This window comes from Heloderma suspectum, chromosome 1 (assembly GCF_057233095.1).
Source record: "Heloderma suspectum isolate Gila_16-S chromosome 1, 16-S_ref, whole genome shotgun sequence".
Classification (NCBI taxonomy): domain Eukaryota; kingdom Metazoa; phylum Chordata; class Lepidosauria; order Squamata; family Helodermatidae; genus Heloderma; species Heloderma suspectum.
The window spans coordinates 152,003,303-152,019,970 of NC_139458.1; the positions used below are offsets into that span (position 1 = coordinate 152,003,303).

The 16,668-nt window shown below is 41.7% G+C and overlaps 1 protein-coding gene across 1 annotated transcript in view; it reads right to left on the reverse strand.

Moving 5' to 3' along the window:
• Positions 1-16,668, reverse strand: part of TFCP2L1 (transcription factor CP2 like 1) — a 70,220-nt gene that overhangs the window by 8,920 nt on the left and 44,632 nt on the right. The window contains exons 6-13 of the mRNA XM_084829579.1: positions 15,399-15,551; positions 13,673-13,783; positions 10,016-10,107; positions 6,973-7,021; positions 6,783-6,876; positions 5,665-5,755; positions 5,132-5,232; positions 2,685-2,827 (exon numbers count right to left, since the gene is read on the reverse strand). Coding sequence (XP_084685705.1) covers positions 2,685-2,827; positions 5,132-5,232; positions 5,665-5,755; positions 6,783-6,876; positions 6,973-7,021; positions 10,016-10,107; positions 13,673-13,783; positions 15,399-15,551 — 834 coding nt within the window. The remainder of the gene's footprint in view (positions 1-2,684; positions 2,828-5,131; positions 5,233-5,664; positions 5,756-6,782; positions 6,877-6,972; positions 7,022-10,015; positions 10,108-13,672; positions 13,784-15,398; positions 15,552-16,668) is intronic.

Sequence of the window (16,668 nt, forward strand, 5' to 3'; positions counted from 1 at the left end):
CATCTTTTTTTGGTGCTAGTTCTAGAAGGTGTTGGAGGTCTTCATAGAACCGATCAACCTCAGCTTCTTCGGCATCAGTGGTTGGGGCACAGACTTGAATTACTGTGATGTTGAATGGTTTGCCTTGGATTCGTACTGAGATGATTCTATTGTTTTTGAGATTGTACCCCAGTACTGCTTTTCCCACCCTTTTGTTGACTATGAGTGCTACTCCATTTCTTCTAAGGGATTCTTGCCCACAGTAGTAGATATAATGGTCACCTGAATTAAATTCACCCATGCCTGTCCATTTTAGTTCACTGATTCCCAAGATGTCGATGTTCAAGCTTGCCATCTCATGTTTGACCACCTCCAGCTTACCTTGATTCATTGATCTTACATTCCAGGTTCCTAAACAATATTGTTCTTTACAGCATTGGACTTTCTTTTCACCACTAGACACATCCACAGCTGAACGTCCTTTTGGCTTTGGCCCAGCCAAAGCAGCTTTGGCCCAAGCGCTTCACTCTTTCTGGCGCTACTTGGAAATTCCCTCTGCTCTTCCCCAGTAGTATATTGGACACCTTCTGACCTGAGGGGCTCATCTTCCAGCGTCATCTCTTTTAGCCTTGTGATACGTTCCATGGGGTTTTCTTGGCAAGAATACTGGAGTGGGTTGCCATTTCCTTCTCCAGTGGACCACAAATTTGGACTAGTTGCTATGTTACAAATAAAGGAAATTATCTACACTTCCTTCATGTATTTCCAAAAGCTGCATCACCATCCTGTGAAGTGTTGCCATTTGATTTTAGATTCCAATTTCTTTTGCAAAGCTAAGAACAACTTTCTTGTGCTTTACATAATGTGCTATGGCATGTAGGGCAATTGTTCAATACTGATACTAAAACTGGTAAGAACAACATTGAAAAACCAAGCCGTTGGCACACATGAAAATAAAGACCCCTGAAGTTTGTAAAGTAATGCCAATATGAATGGGGAATCATTAGGCCCTATGCAATAACATTCCTTCAGCTGTATAAGAGTTTTAGCACACTTGTTTTATAAAGGGTCTATCAGGAGTATGTATCTAGTAGCAATTAATGTATCTAGTGCACATAAAAATTACATCTGCTTCTATAGGTTCTCAATATTTGTGATTTTTAGGCAAGGGAAACTAAGATGCTAAATGAACAGACCTGAAAATGGGGACTGGGAGACCAAAAAAAAAAGAGGGGAAAAAAGATAGAAACCATAAAGTCAGAACCAGGAGGAACTGTTCATGGTGCTGAAGTCTCACCTATTGACCACTTAGAAGTTGTACCAAACAAAATCCTACTCAATGAAAGCACAAGCTCTTATGGCAGCTAATTTCAAACACTATGGAGGCAAAGATATTGTACTTCACGGGGTGGAAAGAATCAAGTGACAAAGAGTAACAAGGGATAAGTACTGTATTTGCTTCTCATTCCAATCTGTCATAACCTCACTTTCAGCACCCCCTCTTCCCTGCCACATCTACAATACAGGACAATAATATTGACCTATCATACATGGTTGTTGCAAAGGTTAGACCAGTAATGTATGTAAAACATTTTCAAATGCTCTGAAGTGTAACATAAATGTGACAGATTTTTTTTTTAAAGAAAAGCAATTGCAACTGTTTTTTATTGACTGATCTTTTTGAAAAAAATAGAGCTTGTGCTACTGCTCTCTTTATACCACTCATGGGTTTTTAGAGTTTTTTAAAAAGTTACTGGGATTTCATAAGCCACCTTGAATGCTATTTTTAGTGGAAAGGCCTGTAATATTTTGATTTCCATTTAAATATAATTATTTTATATAATATAAATAATGTAATATTATTCCAAAGTGTGCAATCCAGAAAGCTACATGGCAAGATGTTTGTACAGTAGGTGCTTCCAAGTCTTATTAAACATACACACACACACACACACACACACACCTCCTGCAACAGCCGTGCTTTGAGGTAATAAAATAGGCTCAAAAGTTGCTTACAACGGAGTGGGAGAAGTGAAAAACCCATTGCACATACACACAACTTCTGTACACACACAAAAAAGTGGCTATTTGGATTGAAGCATTGTTTGAAAGGAAGAGATAAAACCTACTATTTCTTCCTTGGCTATGGCTTGAATGCCTGGTAAGCCAACTTGTCCTCGCCCATTCTAATTAAGATCCATACAAGCCAATATTTCAAAAATCCAAATGAGATTGATTTCACATTTGCCTTGTTACAAAGCTTACATGTGAAAGAGTTCTTAGTCTTCAATTAATCTGATAAAACAAAATGAAGAAAACATCTATTCCTACAGATTCTCTCTCCTTCCTTCTATCCTATCCATTCCTACCATAAGGAATAGGAAAGCAAAACAAGCTTTATAACTCCATTTCTTCAGGTAAAGATCTCCATTGCTAACACACACATGAACAACTGCACAACATTTTATAGTGCAATGCTACATTAATTAATTAATCAAAATTAAGTCCCATTGAATTAAATGGACCTTACCCCCAGGAAACTGGGTATAAGACTGCAGCTTTAGTATTTTAAAGTTCAACAATCGGGCAGGGGGGAGAGACATACAAGCCACAATGATAAACGGTCACTCTGTTTAATAGAAAAAAGGTCAGATAGGTGTCTTGATACTAATATCAGATGAGATGTATTCTAGTTAAACACTTACCTCATTGCTCACTAATACATGGATCCCTGTAGGTCCTTGCCGATAGATCCGGTTTATCTGCTGTGGGGAAATACTGTATAAGTTTGCAATCTTCTCCATCAATTCCAGCGCCGTCAGGTCTTCTAAGAAGATAGCATGGTATACTGCAACAGTATTGGGGGAAAGAGAAACCTTTAGACCTGCATGCTAAGATTTGTATATATTCAAGGCAGATGTAAACTGCCTCCATTCACCTCTTGCATTTGTTTTAGTACACACCAGGAAACCAAGGCTAAGAGCAGAAAGGCATATACTATTCTAGCGGCTAAATTCACCTTTTGTTTTAAGTTCACACTGATGACAGAAAGAAGCCAACAGCTTACTTTAGCATAGCTGTTGCATTTTTAATGTTGTAGTCAATGACCCAGTTTGTACATCACAACAATTCCTGGGTTGTTTAACCCAGGAATTGTCGGGGCCAAGCAGCAGCTAGCAAGTGCACTGCCTCCCACGCATTCATTGCTTTCAATCAACCACCCAGGAACAGGGCAGTCCTGGGTTGTTATCATGATGTTGGAACTCGGAACTCTTGAGTTGTTTAGGGGTTAAATAACCGCAGTTAACTCAACAACAAACCATAGGTGATAGCTGAGTTAACTCTGGGTTGTTTAACCCCTAAACAACCCAGAGTTCCAGGATTGGACTTCACGACAACAAACCAGGAACAGGGTGTGCTCTCATTCCATAGACTTTAACAGAGATGGTGAAAAGGTTGCACTGCCAAAAAATGGCAAGCGGGGGAAGCCCACACCCCACCAAGGAGCCTTGAGGCAAAAGGGTCCTTGGAGGTGGGTAGGCTTGGTCCAGTTGGTTTTTGAGAAAGGGCCCTTCCTCCAGCTCTATTAAACTCAATGAAGCAATCTTGCTACATTGACTTCATCAGAGATGGGGAAAAGGATGCCCTGTTGAAAAATGGCTGGGGCAAGAAAAGTGAAAAACCTGAGAAGGGAGAGCTCCCAACATTTTACCTCCCATGGTGATTTGGGTTGGTTCCCAGGAGTCTTTTTCAAAATGTCAGCTATGCTCACAAAACGTTGCCTACTCACACAGCTGTGCTAGACAATGCATCTACTCAGATCTACTTATTTTTGAGGGCCAACACAGACATTTCTTTGACCGGGTTTGCATGACTACTACAGCCCACTGTGGCCTAATTAAGCCACTATGTGTTGTGGTGCAAGCCAATGTCCATTTGAATATTCAACCCCCAGTGAGGGGTTGCCATGGTTTGCCATGTCACCCGAACCCAGGCAGCAGGGTTGTTTGAGGGTTTAACAACCCTCAAATAACCCTACAAAACCATGGGTTGAGCGTTGTTTAACCCTCAAATAATCCCTGCCACCCAGGTTCAGATGACACGACAAACCATTGCAACCTCTCACCGAGGCATGAATATTCAAAATGGCCACCAGCACGCACCATGCCCCGCTATATTAGGTTGTGCTGTTCGTGTGAACTGGCCCTTTAAGTCCGCATCTAGCAGCTACATATTTTCATTTTTACTCTAGGGAGGTACAGGGCCCTCAATCTGGATCATGACCCTAGTGTGGAGTTTGGGGGGGGGATTAAGTGCCAGTAACAGTCCCAGTAGGGATCAGAAAAAACAGCTGAAAGGCTGGAAACCAAAATCAAAAAAGGAACAGCTGCACCAATTGAATTCCCAATACATTTCAACATGGATCTTTATGAAGAAAATTACAAACTCTTAGAGACTTTTGGGGAAGATTCCCTCTCTCTTATTTCTTCCAAAGAAGTAAGGGAGAGGGAATCCTCCAGAAGAGTCTCCAAGAGGTTGTAATTCCCTTGATAAAGACCCTGTCAAAATGCATTGGGGATTCAATTGGTGCAGCTGTTCCTTTTTTATTTTGATTGGGGTTTATACTGCCCCCCCACGTCTACTCTAGAGTAAACATTAAAAAAAGATGTAGCTGCTAGAGATGGATTTAAAATAATATCTGTTTTGGCCCCGAGTGCATTGACTGAATAGGATCAGCCCATGAACTATTTGGTGGGAGAGGTTATTTGACTTTGGGTTTATTCATGGGGGAGGTAAAAGTTTTGAAACTGATCACCTTAATGTGGGGTAAGGATAGAGAGGAAGGGTCATGGCTCAGTGCTAGAGCACAAGCTTTGTAAGCAGGAAGTCCCAGGTTCAATCCCTGGCATTTCTAGGTAGGGTTGGGAAATACCCCTGTTTGAAACCTTAGAGTGATGCTGCCATTCATTGTCAACTGTGCTAGATGAACCAATGGTCTGACGCAGTATGAGGCAGTTTCCTATGTTCCTATGATCCGATACATCTTATTAAAGGAGCCAAGCTTTTCAGAGCTTGTGGAACTCATGAAATGTAGAGCATGATGTAGCTCACAAAAGGTTTGCAAACCTTGCCAAAAGAACAAAACACTTACTACACAGGTTACTGTCTCCATTCTCTCGTTTTTGATGAAGATGAGACCGATTTTGTTCAGGTTCTTGACATACATAAATGGTCATTTTAGGCCTTACATTCCTACAGGCAAAACAAGATTCTCTCTTCAGTATTGGCACTGTAAGCAGACACATAACACCTCAGCCTTGCATCAGTGACGACTATGCTGCTGTTCATGAATAAGTTAGTATGAATAACATGAATTCTGATCACTGTGCAGACAGCCAGTGTGATATAATGCCTAGAGTGTTAGACTGACTAGGAAAACCCAGGTTCAAATCCCTGATCAGCCACAAAGCTTACTGGTGACTTGAGCTAATCACTCTCTCTCATCCTAACCTACGTCAAAGGGTTGTTATGAAGACAGAAGGGGGGATCAGTACTTGCTTGCAAGTATTATTACCACCACCACAAAAATTTGTATTACAGTTGAGCATTTAAGGACCTCAACACTGCACAAAATTCATAAATTTGACAACTGGTACTGGAACAACAACAAGAACTGTTACATACCTTCCTTTAATGGCGTTAAAAAGTCGAATGCCATCAGCTGGGCCACAGATCTGAACAAAATCTTCTTTGGACATCTTCAGTAAGTCAGCACCTACACATTTCAAGCAAAGGTTGTTTTTCCCCCAGAAAGTTTATTAAGAAGCCTCTATACAGACTAAAACTCACAGGCTTGTTAAGACAGGTGCCGGATGACTACAAGTCCAAAGTAGAAAACGGGGGAGGAAAGAAGAGGAGGCATACTGCAAGTAGTCACTTGAAAATATATATTATGTAAATCTATTGCATAACTTGTACAGAGTCCAGATGTAGTCATGGCCATGGGCAAAACCATGGTGCTTCTGGTCTCAGAGACCAAATCATTTCCCAACAATATGAATAATTTGGGCCGCAGTGTAACTAAAAACATAAGTCACTCTGGAGTCTCTTACAGTCTTTGAGGACAACATCTGCTGAACACTACTCAGAACACCAGCTAAAATGATCTTCTGAGAGCACAGCCTTCAGGAAGTGGTAGTATTGTCTCATGCTAAAGTCACTATTGCACTCTTAAACCCCTGATTGAAGGAACCAGAGAAATCACACTGTACCAAAAGGCACCACATGAAGTATTTATAAGAACTTTACACACAATGTACTAAATCATGATCCAACTGCATTTTAGCCTTTGCATGATGCCCCCACAAGTACAACAGCATGACAGCTTATCTACATTTAATGGTTGGTGTCAGTGTGTATGGACATGCAGACACATAAGATAGATAGCAAAAAATAGCAGCAGAGCTTTCTAAGTAATCAGGTTAAAATGCACTCCTTGCACTAGGTACAAGAGAGAGGGGAAGCATATAAAAAACCCTAGACAAAACCTGAGAAAATTATGGGGCATTACTGCTGAGATTAGCTATGCTCCCACTTGCTACTTTTCACAATAGCATTGGATGCCCTATCTTCTGTGATTAGAAGGGAGAAATACTACATCCCAGGTACAGAAATGTTGCTGCTCAACTACTGGAATACATAGAATTCCCACAAGTGTGCAAATAGCACGCAGCTATTTCATGATAAAACTATTTATGCAGAAGGCCAACGTTTGTGTTACTTGAAGAATGGATCGCACATACCTGAGAAACTTGAAAAGAGTCTACAGAATTGAGAAAACCTATTTCGATGAAGCCACTGCTGAGCATCTTGAATAGAAGCAGAGGGAAGGAGATGCTACATTGCAAAAAGAATAAGAGGGTCTTGAAATGAACTGTTCACCAGTGTCCTAAAAAAGAAAAGCATCACATTAACATGATCTCAAATACTTACGTCATTGCTGGGAGGCAGGAGCTCCACCTGATGAGTTGGAGAACTGTTGCTAAAAATTGTACAGAGTTGGGAAAGAAAAAAGGATTTTTAAGTCTCTCATCAGTAATGTTAGCAATTCTCCCTCTCCCTGCCCCTTCACCTTCTAGTTGGGTTGGTTGATCAAAGTCTAGTTTTCTAGAAAGCTGTTAACTTCATCTGAACTAAAAGTTGAAGGGTGCTACTATATTTGGAGTGGTCTTTCCATGAATATGCATCCATTTGCGGATAGCAATTATAAACTAAACATGTGCCAAGTAGAAGTTACCTTTGAACTATTTATTAGGCAACAGACAATGCAGAGATCTCTTGCCTGCTAGACCAATTCCATTAAAAGAAGTCAAAATGTTTTTGTTTCATTTAAAAACAGAGACAATTATGTTCTATATGGAAGAGCAATCCCTAAAAATAAAATTTGGATATCACTTCCGTAACAGCTACTCTCTCAAATGTTGCAGGAAAGGAGAGGGATGCTTTTATTGCAACACTGGTATAATACAGCTAAATAGTAGCCAGATATTAACATAAAGTCATCTGTTCTTGGTATGCATGGGTACTGCTGAGCATCTAAATGGTCCCTTCATTTAATCAGCAGGTTCATGGGCAGAATCCAATGGTGCATGTACGCCTCCACCGATTCTTTTCTGCAAGTGGTGGGTCCCACCAATTCCATTGCACAAGCAGGACTCACTGCTTACTCAAGGGAGATATAGCACTTTCTAGAGGAAGCCCTGAAACAAGCGGAAATGCTTGTTTCTGGAAGAAGCCCAGCTGGCAGAGCTGCCTTATGTGAGCTCTGCCAGCCTGCCTCCTTCCAGAAATGAGCATTTTTGCTCATTTCAGGTTTCCCCAGAAGTGCTAAATCAGCATTGTGCAAGCACTGGGGGTTGCTTGCACAATGGAATTGGTAGGGTATAACAAAATTGGCAGGGGTGTAAGTGCTCTGCTGGATTCTGCCCCATACTGTTGAGCTGAATCCTTCCTAAGTAGTGGAAAAGACTTTCTCCATAATCAATGCAGAAAATTATTTATTTATTTACAGCATTTCTATACCGCTCCACATGTAAACAGATTCTGGAGCAGTAAACAATATTAAACATTTTATTCATTAAAAACAGAATACCAATAAAAACCGTGGCTAGTCAATCATTGAAGAATTCTTGAAATAAAGATGTTTGTAAACAACACAAAGTTGGTGCCTGCCTCAGCCTCCAAAGACAGAGAGTTCCATAGAAAGGGGCCATGGAAAGGGGGCCACCACACTGAAGGCTCTTCTCTGGATGGACTCCAGTCAGGCCATAGGTCCATGTGGAAACACCAGAAGCATGCCATCTGATTACCTCAGTGACCAGACAGGTTGATAAGGGAGAAGGTGCTTTCTCAGGTGTCCTGATCCAAAGCTATTTAGGGCTTTATACACTAGTACCAAAACCTTAAACCTGTCCCAGTAGTGAATAGGCAGCCAGTACAGTTCCCTCAGCAAAAGTTCCATGCTGAAAAGGGGCAGCTCCTGACAACAGCCAAGCTGCTGCATTCTGCACTAGCTCCAGCTTCCAGAGCAGCCTTAAGGGCAGCCCAATGTAGAGTGCATTGCAGTAATCCAGTCTTAAGGTTACCAGCACCTGTGGCCAAGCTATCCTTGTCCAGGAGGCCATAGCTGGTGAACCAGCTGAAGCTGGTAAAAGGAACACGGAGCCACCATGGCCACTTGGGCCTCCAGCAACAATGATGGGTCTAGGAGTAATACCAGAGGGACTCCAACTCCAACCAGAAAAGGCAATGAGCCTATCTCCCAGGCTCAGGAACCATTCACCCACAGGGCTTCTGTCTTGCCAGGATTTAGCTTCAGTTTATTGGCCCTCATCCAGCCCATCAATGAGCCTAGGCACTGATCCAGGACTTGCACAGCCTCACCTCATTCAGATGTCACAGGGAGATAGTGCTGTGTGTCATCAGCATATAGATGGCACCAAATGACTGCTCCCAGTGGCTCCATATGGATGTTGAATAACATTGGGGATAAGATGGTACCCTGCAGAACCCCATAGCTCAATTGCCAAGGGGCCGAGGAATGGTCACCCAACATTACTCTCTGAAATCAGTCCCGCAGGTAAGACGTATACTACTGTAACACAAGTTGCTGTAACACAAATAGCAGTGAAACCACTGCAGAGCATTGCCTCCAATTCCCAACCCAGACAACCTATCCAGAAGGATAACATTGTCAATACCATTGAAAGCCACTAAGAGGTTCAAGAGAATCAACAGGGTCACACTCCCCCTGTCCCTCTCTTGACAAAGGTCATCCCACAGGGCGACCAAAGCAATTTCTGTTCCAAAACCAGGCCTGAAGCCTGATTGAAGTGGATCTAGATAATCAGTTCATGGGCTCCACACACACTGACAGTTTGTCATCAGAGTTATTAATTTACTGCTAGGTAAGACAAAGTATTTGAAAGAGGAAGATGTTGTTCATACAAGTTCTTATTTTAAGATCTATTCCTCCTTTATTACTGATTAATTAGAGTAGTGTAATGGTTGCACTAGGACTGAGAAGACTCAATCCAAATCTTCACTCAGCCATGATGGTTACTGGGAGACCTTGGAGAGATCAACATCTCTCAGCCTAACCTACCTAACCAGGCTGCTGTGAGGATAAAATGGGATATGGGAGAGAATCATGTATGGTATCCCAAACTTCTTGGAGGAAGAACAGATATAAATATAATAAAATAAATGCAAATGAAAGTCTTTCCCCTGCCAGCACTGGGTATAATCTATCAGGAACCTTCCCATATGCAAGTGACTTCAAGTGAGTGGGAGTTGTGTATGAGCATAGCTGGACAGAGATGGGTCTTGCAATCTCAGTACATCAGTTTTAAGCTTGACCTGAATGCCAGGTTAAGCTTTCTAATCTTTGATACCCAGAAGCATTTTTTTTAAAACACACACACACACGACTGGAGCTCGACTGTCAGCGGAAGAGATAAATATATTTATCACGTACCCATCTCCAAGGCTGAAACTGTTTGGAGAGCTGTTGTAACTCGGAGATGGAGCGTTGTTCACTTGATAAGGCACATCTGGCCATGGGGAACACTGTTTAAACAAAACCAAATTGGGAACACTGAGGAGAGCATGTTTTGAAAGAATCATAAACTACCCTTTCAAAACTAGTTTTTACTACCTCACCAGTAGAGAAATGAACATATCTATCACCACCAAGAACACACTCTCTGCTTTAGGTATTTTCTACTTTTTCTAGTAGAAGGCTCATACATGCCAGAATCTCAAATGTTAAGAATAAGAAAGGGATTTGCTTAAAACCCTTCTTCCCACATGCTGTCTTTGTGCATGTAGGGAATAATGTCAAAGAACTTTACTCATGCATACACATAGGTATAAAGATTCTAGTCCATTGTGTTTGTAATAACACCTCCAGACTATAGCAATGAATATAGTAACTTCAAAATGTTAAATCCTTAAAAAGTTACAAATTGGATGGAGCTAAAGCGCTTCAATTTGCAAATAACTACCAAATTTATACGAACACAATATCAAACACAATCTATCATAAACTTAGGAACATAGGAACCTGCCTTATACTGATCAGACCATTGACCCATTTAGGGGGCAATCTTATGGCCGCTAGACAGCCACAGGATTTTTCATTTCCTAGGAGCAGACCTTGGAGCCAGAGCTCCAAGGTCAGTTCCCAGAAAACCGCCCCCCTGCCCCCTCCCCCTCGTAGGTGGCATGGTTCATCCCCAGCTCTGCACTCATAAGAGCAGTGCAGAGCAGGGGAAAAGGGGGCATTCATGGGGGCAGGGACGGCAGAAGCACCGGTACGACACTTCCTATGCACCGTCGGGCCTCCCCCTCTGCTCCGCTCTGGCTAGACAGCTGAAATCAGCCATCCAGCTACAAATGCAGGGCGACTGGAGTGAGGAGCAGATCCCCTCTGTGCTCTGCCAGCCCTGCATTGGATAGGTGGTCACCTCCGAATTTGGAGGTGGCCAGCTATCCCCGTAGGACTGCATCCTAAGCTCAAAATTTTTGACACTGACTGGCAGCATCTCTCCAGGGTTCCTCGCAGGAGGTTTTCCTGCTATATCTGGAGATGCCAGGGATTGAACCTGTGACCTTCTACATACAAAGCATGTGCCTCCCACTGACCTATGACCCCTCCTTTGTTTTAAGCACCATGCATGAGCTGCTTGCAGTTTCCAGTAACAAGCTATGAATGCAGCATTCATAGTTGTTTCCATGACATCCAAACCTGGGCACTTGAGATCGTTTGTGGGTTAAACAACCCGAAGTTAACTTATGGTTTGTTCTTGGGTTAACTTGGGGTTGTTTAACCCACGAACATCGTCAAGGGCCACATTCATAGGTTGTTGCTGGAAACTGGAAGCAGCTTGCATGCACCCCTGCAATTTGTTAATTAATTCATGAATTGCTGCTGAATGACACTGTTAGGTCTGAACAGGGACAATGGGTTGGTTCCAGATTTTGTCATATTTAGACTAAACCCATTGAAATCATTGGGACTTAAGTTAATCATGACTTGTTTGTCCCATTTATTTCAATCGGTTTACTCTAAGTATGACTAAATCTGGAACCAACTCAACATTTTTTTCTGTTTGCAACTGATGGAAGAGAAGCAATCGGTGACATTCCCTAGGATTTCTCTCCTCAGCAAATACAAACATTAGCAAATATTTAACTCTTTAGTACCAAGGGCCATGTGATTTCCTGCTTCTGAGTGCTAAAGATCATTCCTGTCAAGAGTGGGCCACCTTAATCTGACAGCCCCTTAAAAATCAGGTCACTTTCCATGCAAAGGTCTCCCTGCTCTGAACTGTTGGGACATACTATATTACAGCTGGCTAAACTATATACAAATACAAAAAGGTTTTATGAATGAAGCAGGAAGCTTCTTTCTGCTCCTCTTTTAAAAACTAATAAGTGGAGTTAAAGTTAGTGTTTAATCTGTGCCTTGCAGTGGTGTGAACTTTAAGACTAAAATGTCAAAATGCAGTGAAGAAGTCTTGCAAAAAGGATGACACAAGACCTTCCTAGCAGACTCAGAGGAAGCTAACGTATTTATTTTGCTTCCTGCATTTTCATACCACCCAATAGCTGACGCTGTCTGGGAGGTTCACAAAGTACATTTTAACATAATAAAACACACCAGTAAACCATAATGTAAAACCCAGAACAGATGAGAACAGTTGCAGAAGAAAAACAAGGTAAAACCAACAGCAGTGCAAGGAGGTAAGCCCAAAGCATAAGAGAATAAAAAGGTGCTGAAGGGCCACAATGTAGGTGCTAGGCAAGCCTCTCTGGGACAGCATTCCATAACCAGGTTGCCACCTCTGAGAAAGCCCTCTCTCTAGTAGCCATACATTTGCGCTGGCATGAAAAACAGTCTGGTTCTGCTCACGGCCACAGCTGCACACAACCAAATGCTCCTGGCCAGGGTGCCAACATGTGCACCCTGGCTATTTGGCTATTTCCCAAGTACTTCTGAGCACTGATTTTGTTCTCCAGTGTGATTGGACTGCAGTAGTACATTATTTTAATGTTTTTAAAGAAGATCTTTCTAGCTTTCTGAAACCACCACACCACAAGTTCATAATTCCATGGCTGAGCAAAGTGGCTGAAGGTTCACAGATCACACCGCAGAAACTTTCACCACACCACATAAATGGCCAGTTAGAACATGCAACAGGTCTGCCAAGCTTCAGACACGTGACTGGCCTCAGGCTTGTCCTAGGCTGTAACTATATTACACAGAAACTGTAGATAACTGACAATATCACAGGAATTGCTGCAATCCTGCATGTGTTTACGGTTCACAGAGTCTTACCTCCATGTCGTAGTATGTATGCATAGGCTTAATGTATGAACCAGCCCAAACCTTCATTGAACGCAGTCAATCTCAAATATTTTACTAAAGGGAGAATTGACTAGAACTTTGTTTTCAGACCCAGACGCTGACTCCAACCCATGACCTGAAGCGAATGGCTCTTAATGCCCTATGCTTGCTCCTCAAAGGATCCAGTGGTATGCTACTGCTAGCGCTATTGATGTTTCCACTAGTGGAAACCAGTGCTTGTGCAATATTAAAATCACTTGCTAGTGCAGCAAGTTTCCCAGAATGTGATGTTTGCACAAGCTTGTGATGTTGTGCGATAGCAGAACTAGGAGATCTAGTTGTCTCCTTCCCTCTGTTTCTAATGCTCACTCCTGAGGACCTTGCAACTTGTTCATGAACAGTCATGCATCTCACCTATTTGAAAATCCTAAATTTCACACAGCGTCTTTTTTTGGACACTAGCCTGATGCTTCAGGAACCAGTACAAGACTTGAAAGAGATGCTCACTTTCAGCTCTTTGGAGTATGAAAGAAACTTCACTGGATGATTATGAAATTTAAGGGTGTATTGGTTTCCAGTACAGGTCAGGCAGTTAATGGCTGAATATCACCAACACTGAGAGAGCGAGAGAGTCCAGTTTCAAACTTTTGTCCAATATATAATGAAATATTTTCATCTTACTTAAAAGTATTGTTCTCTGCAATGTTGCCTTCTATAAAATTAAAATATGTAGTCCATCATACCAAATAACCACAGGGCATTGCAGATCTAGAACAACTGTACCTCTGTGAGAATGGTCGTATCATAGGAGGGCTGATATTTCTCCCTTTCTTGAGTGGTTTTCTTCTCCATTTTTTCTCTGTCTGTTTTCTGTTTTCTATCTGCTCCTTTAGGCTATAGAAAGACACAGAAGATGTAGTTTAACTTATTACAAGGACCACTGAACAAAGAGTTCTCTTGATATCTGAACAAAAGCAACACTGAGGTGTAATTTAATGGATATTTGTCACTGGGCAGAAGGATACATTTTCCATATTGCTATGGTTGGTGGTGGTGGGAAGAGACCTATTTCTGTAGAGTATGCTCTATTAACATTGGCATTACTGGACACAACTTATCCATGTTGAGAGTAGTTAGTCATTACGATCAATGCCCTAGTATTATTTAAATGGGGGTCCTGTCCTTCTACAAAATTCAATGTTTCAGCCCCATAACAAACCTACAAGGCTGAAAGATAATGGCTTTCACAAAGCCACCTAGTGAACTTTAGAGCCAAGAGGGCAGTTTATTACTATTGCAGGGAAATCCTGCTTGTGTCAATTTTCACTTAGCTTACACAGTATCCAACACGACATCTCTCAGAATTGTCACTGTGCAACTCTCTGTTATAAAAGTCTACATTATCTGCCTTTGATAAGATTTATCCAATCTTGGTGTGTCTTCCTTCACAGGAATATAATCTACTATTTTAATCACCATAGGCTAATATCAAAATTTGTCTAGTGATTGGAATCCAATTATGTTTCTAATTTTTAACACATATTATTCTAGCACCTACAATTGTATAGGCCACCATTTTTCTGTTTATTTAATTGACTGTGTATATTTATCTGACTCTTTCCTCAAGGAGCTCAGGATGGTGTATATCATCCCATTTCTTTAAAATTCCACAATCACCCTGTGCGGTAGGCTGGGATGACAGAACGACTGGCCCAGTAATCCTTGTGGCCAAGGAGGGATTTGAGCCTGAATCTCTCTAGTCTAAGTCCAGCACCTCACTGGCTCTATGTTGTAGACTTATGGATTATGTATTTGCCAATAAAACATAGTAAGGAATCCATTTGGATTTCAATGTTTGAGCATGTCTGCCATAGATAAAAGTAGCAACTTGGCACTGACATTTCCAGCATGCTGGATTGTAAATTCCAATATTGCATTTTCTTTAAGGTATTTGTTACATACCATGGAATCACTGGGTTGTATCCAATTTAGTCCTACTTAGTGCAGACCCATTGAAATGAATGGAACTTAAGTTAGACTAACATTGGATATGAACCATCAAGGTACAACATTCATCTCTTACATTTACAGAGTGAGAAACAGTGGCCTTCTTTCCAAAGGTATTCTCAAGTTTCAAAAAATACTGCAGAGCTAGACTCAACTTACTACATAATACATACAACTCTGTCTTATGAACTTTATCTACTGTGGAAGATTAAATAACTTTTCCTGCATAAATGACACAATAGTTGTTGGCTATATTATATTTAGTACTTATTTTCAAAGAAGGAGCAAGAAGGCTCCCCCTCAAAAAGTATTGCTTTTTTAAAAATGTGCCAATTCAAACTGCACTAACAATCCTTTTCTAACAATCTGCAGTTCCCCTCAAACCTATCTACCAGCCACCATTCAGCAATTACAAGGGGAAAAAAACCCTAAACTTTGTGTGTGGCTGAATCATTATTCCAAGTTATAAATGGCATTTCTGGAAATCACACTAGCCTTGTACCTTAAACACTTTGATCTGGCAGCTTGCAGAATGCAAGTGTTCTGTATATTCGCCATTCTCATTCTGTCTGAACGTGTCCATTTGTATCCGGAAGGGTACCCCCTTTTCTCCTCCATGTTTTCTTGGAGTAAATTCTGTACTGATACAGTGTACCTAGCCAAAAGAGAAGTGGTTAGGGTTCAAGTCCCGGAGCAGAATATTTGGGGTTGCTTTTTATACAGGGGGTTAACAAGCCCCATGAAGGTCCAGCAGAGATAAAAATGCAGCCTGCCCTTAACTACCATCAATGAATTGGTATGGGCTACAAGATTGCGTCCCCTTCATGGATCACTGCCTTGTTGTGGCGAAGGGGCTTGTGTAACTCAGTGAAGCCATAAGCTATGCCGTGCAGGGCCACCCAAGACGGACAGGTCATGGTGGAGAGTTCTGCCAAATGTGGTCCACTGGAGAAGGAAATGGCAACCCACTCCAGTATTCTTGCCAAGAAAACCCCATGGAATGTATCACAAGGCCAAAAGATATGATGCCGGAAGATGAGCCCCTCAGGTCGGAAAGTGTCCAATATACTACTGGGGAAGAGCAGAGGGAATTTCCAAGTAGTGCCAGAAAGAGTGAAGCGGCTGGACCAAAGCCAAAAGGACACTCAGCTGTGGATGTGCCTGGTGGTGAAAAGAAAATCCGATGCTGTAAAGAGCAATATTGTTTAGGAACCTGGAATGTCAGATCAATGAATCAAGGTAAGCTGGAGGTGGTCAAACATGAGATGGCAAGCTTGAACATCGACATCTTGGGAATCAGCGAACTAAAATGGACAGGCATGGGCGAATTTAATTCAGGTGACCATCATATCTACTATTGTGGGCGAGAATCCCTTAGAAGAAATGGCGGAGCACTCATAGTCAACAAAAGGGTGGGAAAAGCAGTACTGGGGTACAATCTTAAAAATGATAGAATCATCTCAGTACGAATCCAAGGCAAACCATTCAACATCACAGTAATTCAAGTCTATGCCCCAACCACTGAGGCCGAAGAAGCTGAGGTTGATCGGTTCTATGAAGACCTACAACACCTTCTAGAACTAACACCAAAAAAAGACGTCCTTTTCATCATAGGGGATTGGAATGCTAAAGTAGGAAGTCAAGAAATCACCGGGATAACAGGCAGGCATGGCCTTGGTGTACAAAATGAACCAGGACAAAAGCTAATAGAGTTTTGCCAAGAGAACACGCTGATCATAGCAAACACTCTTTTCCAATAGCACAAGAGACGA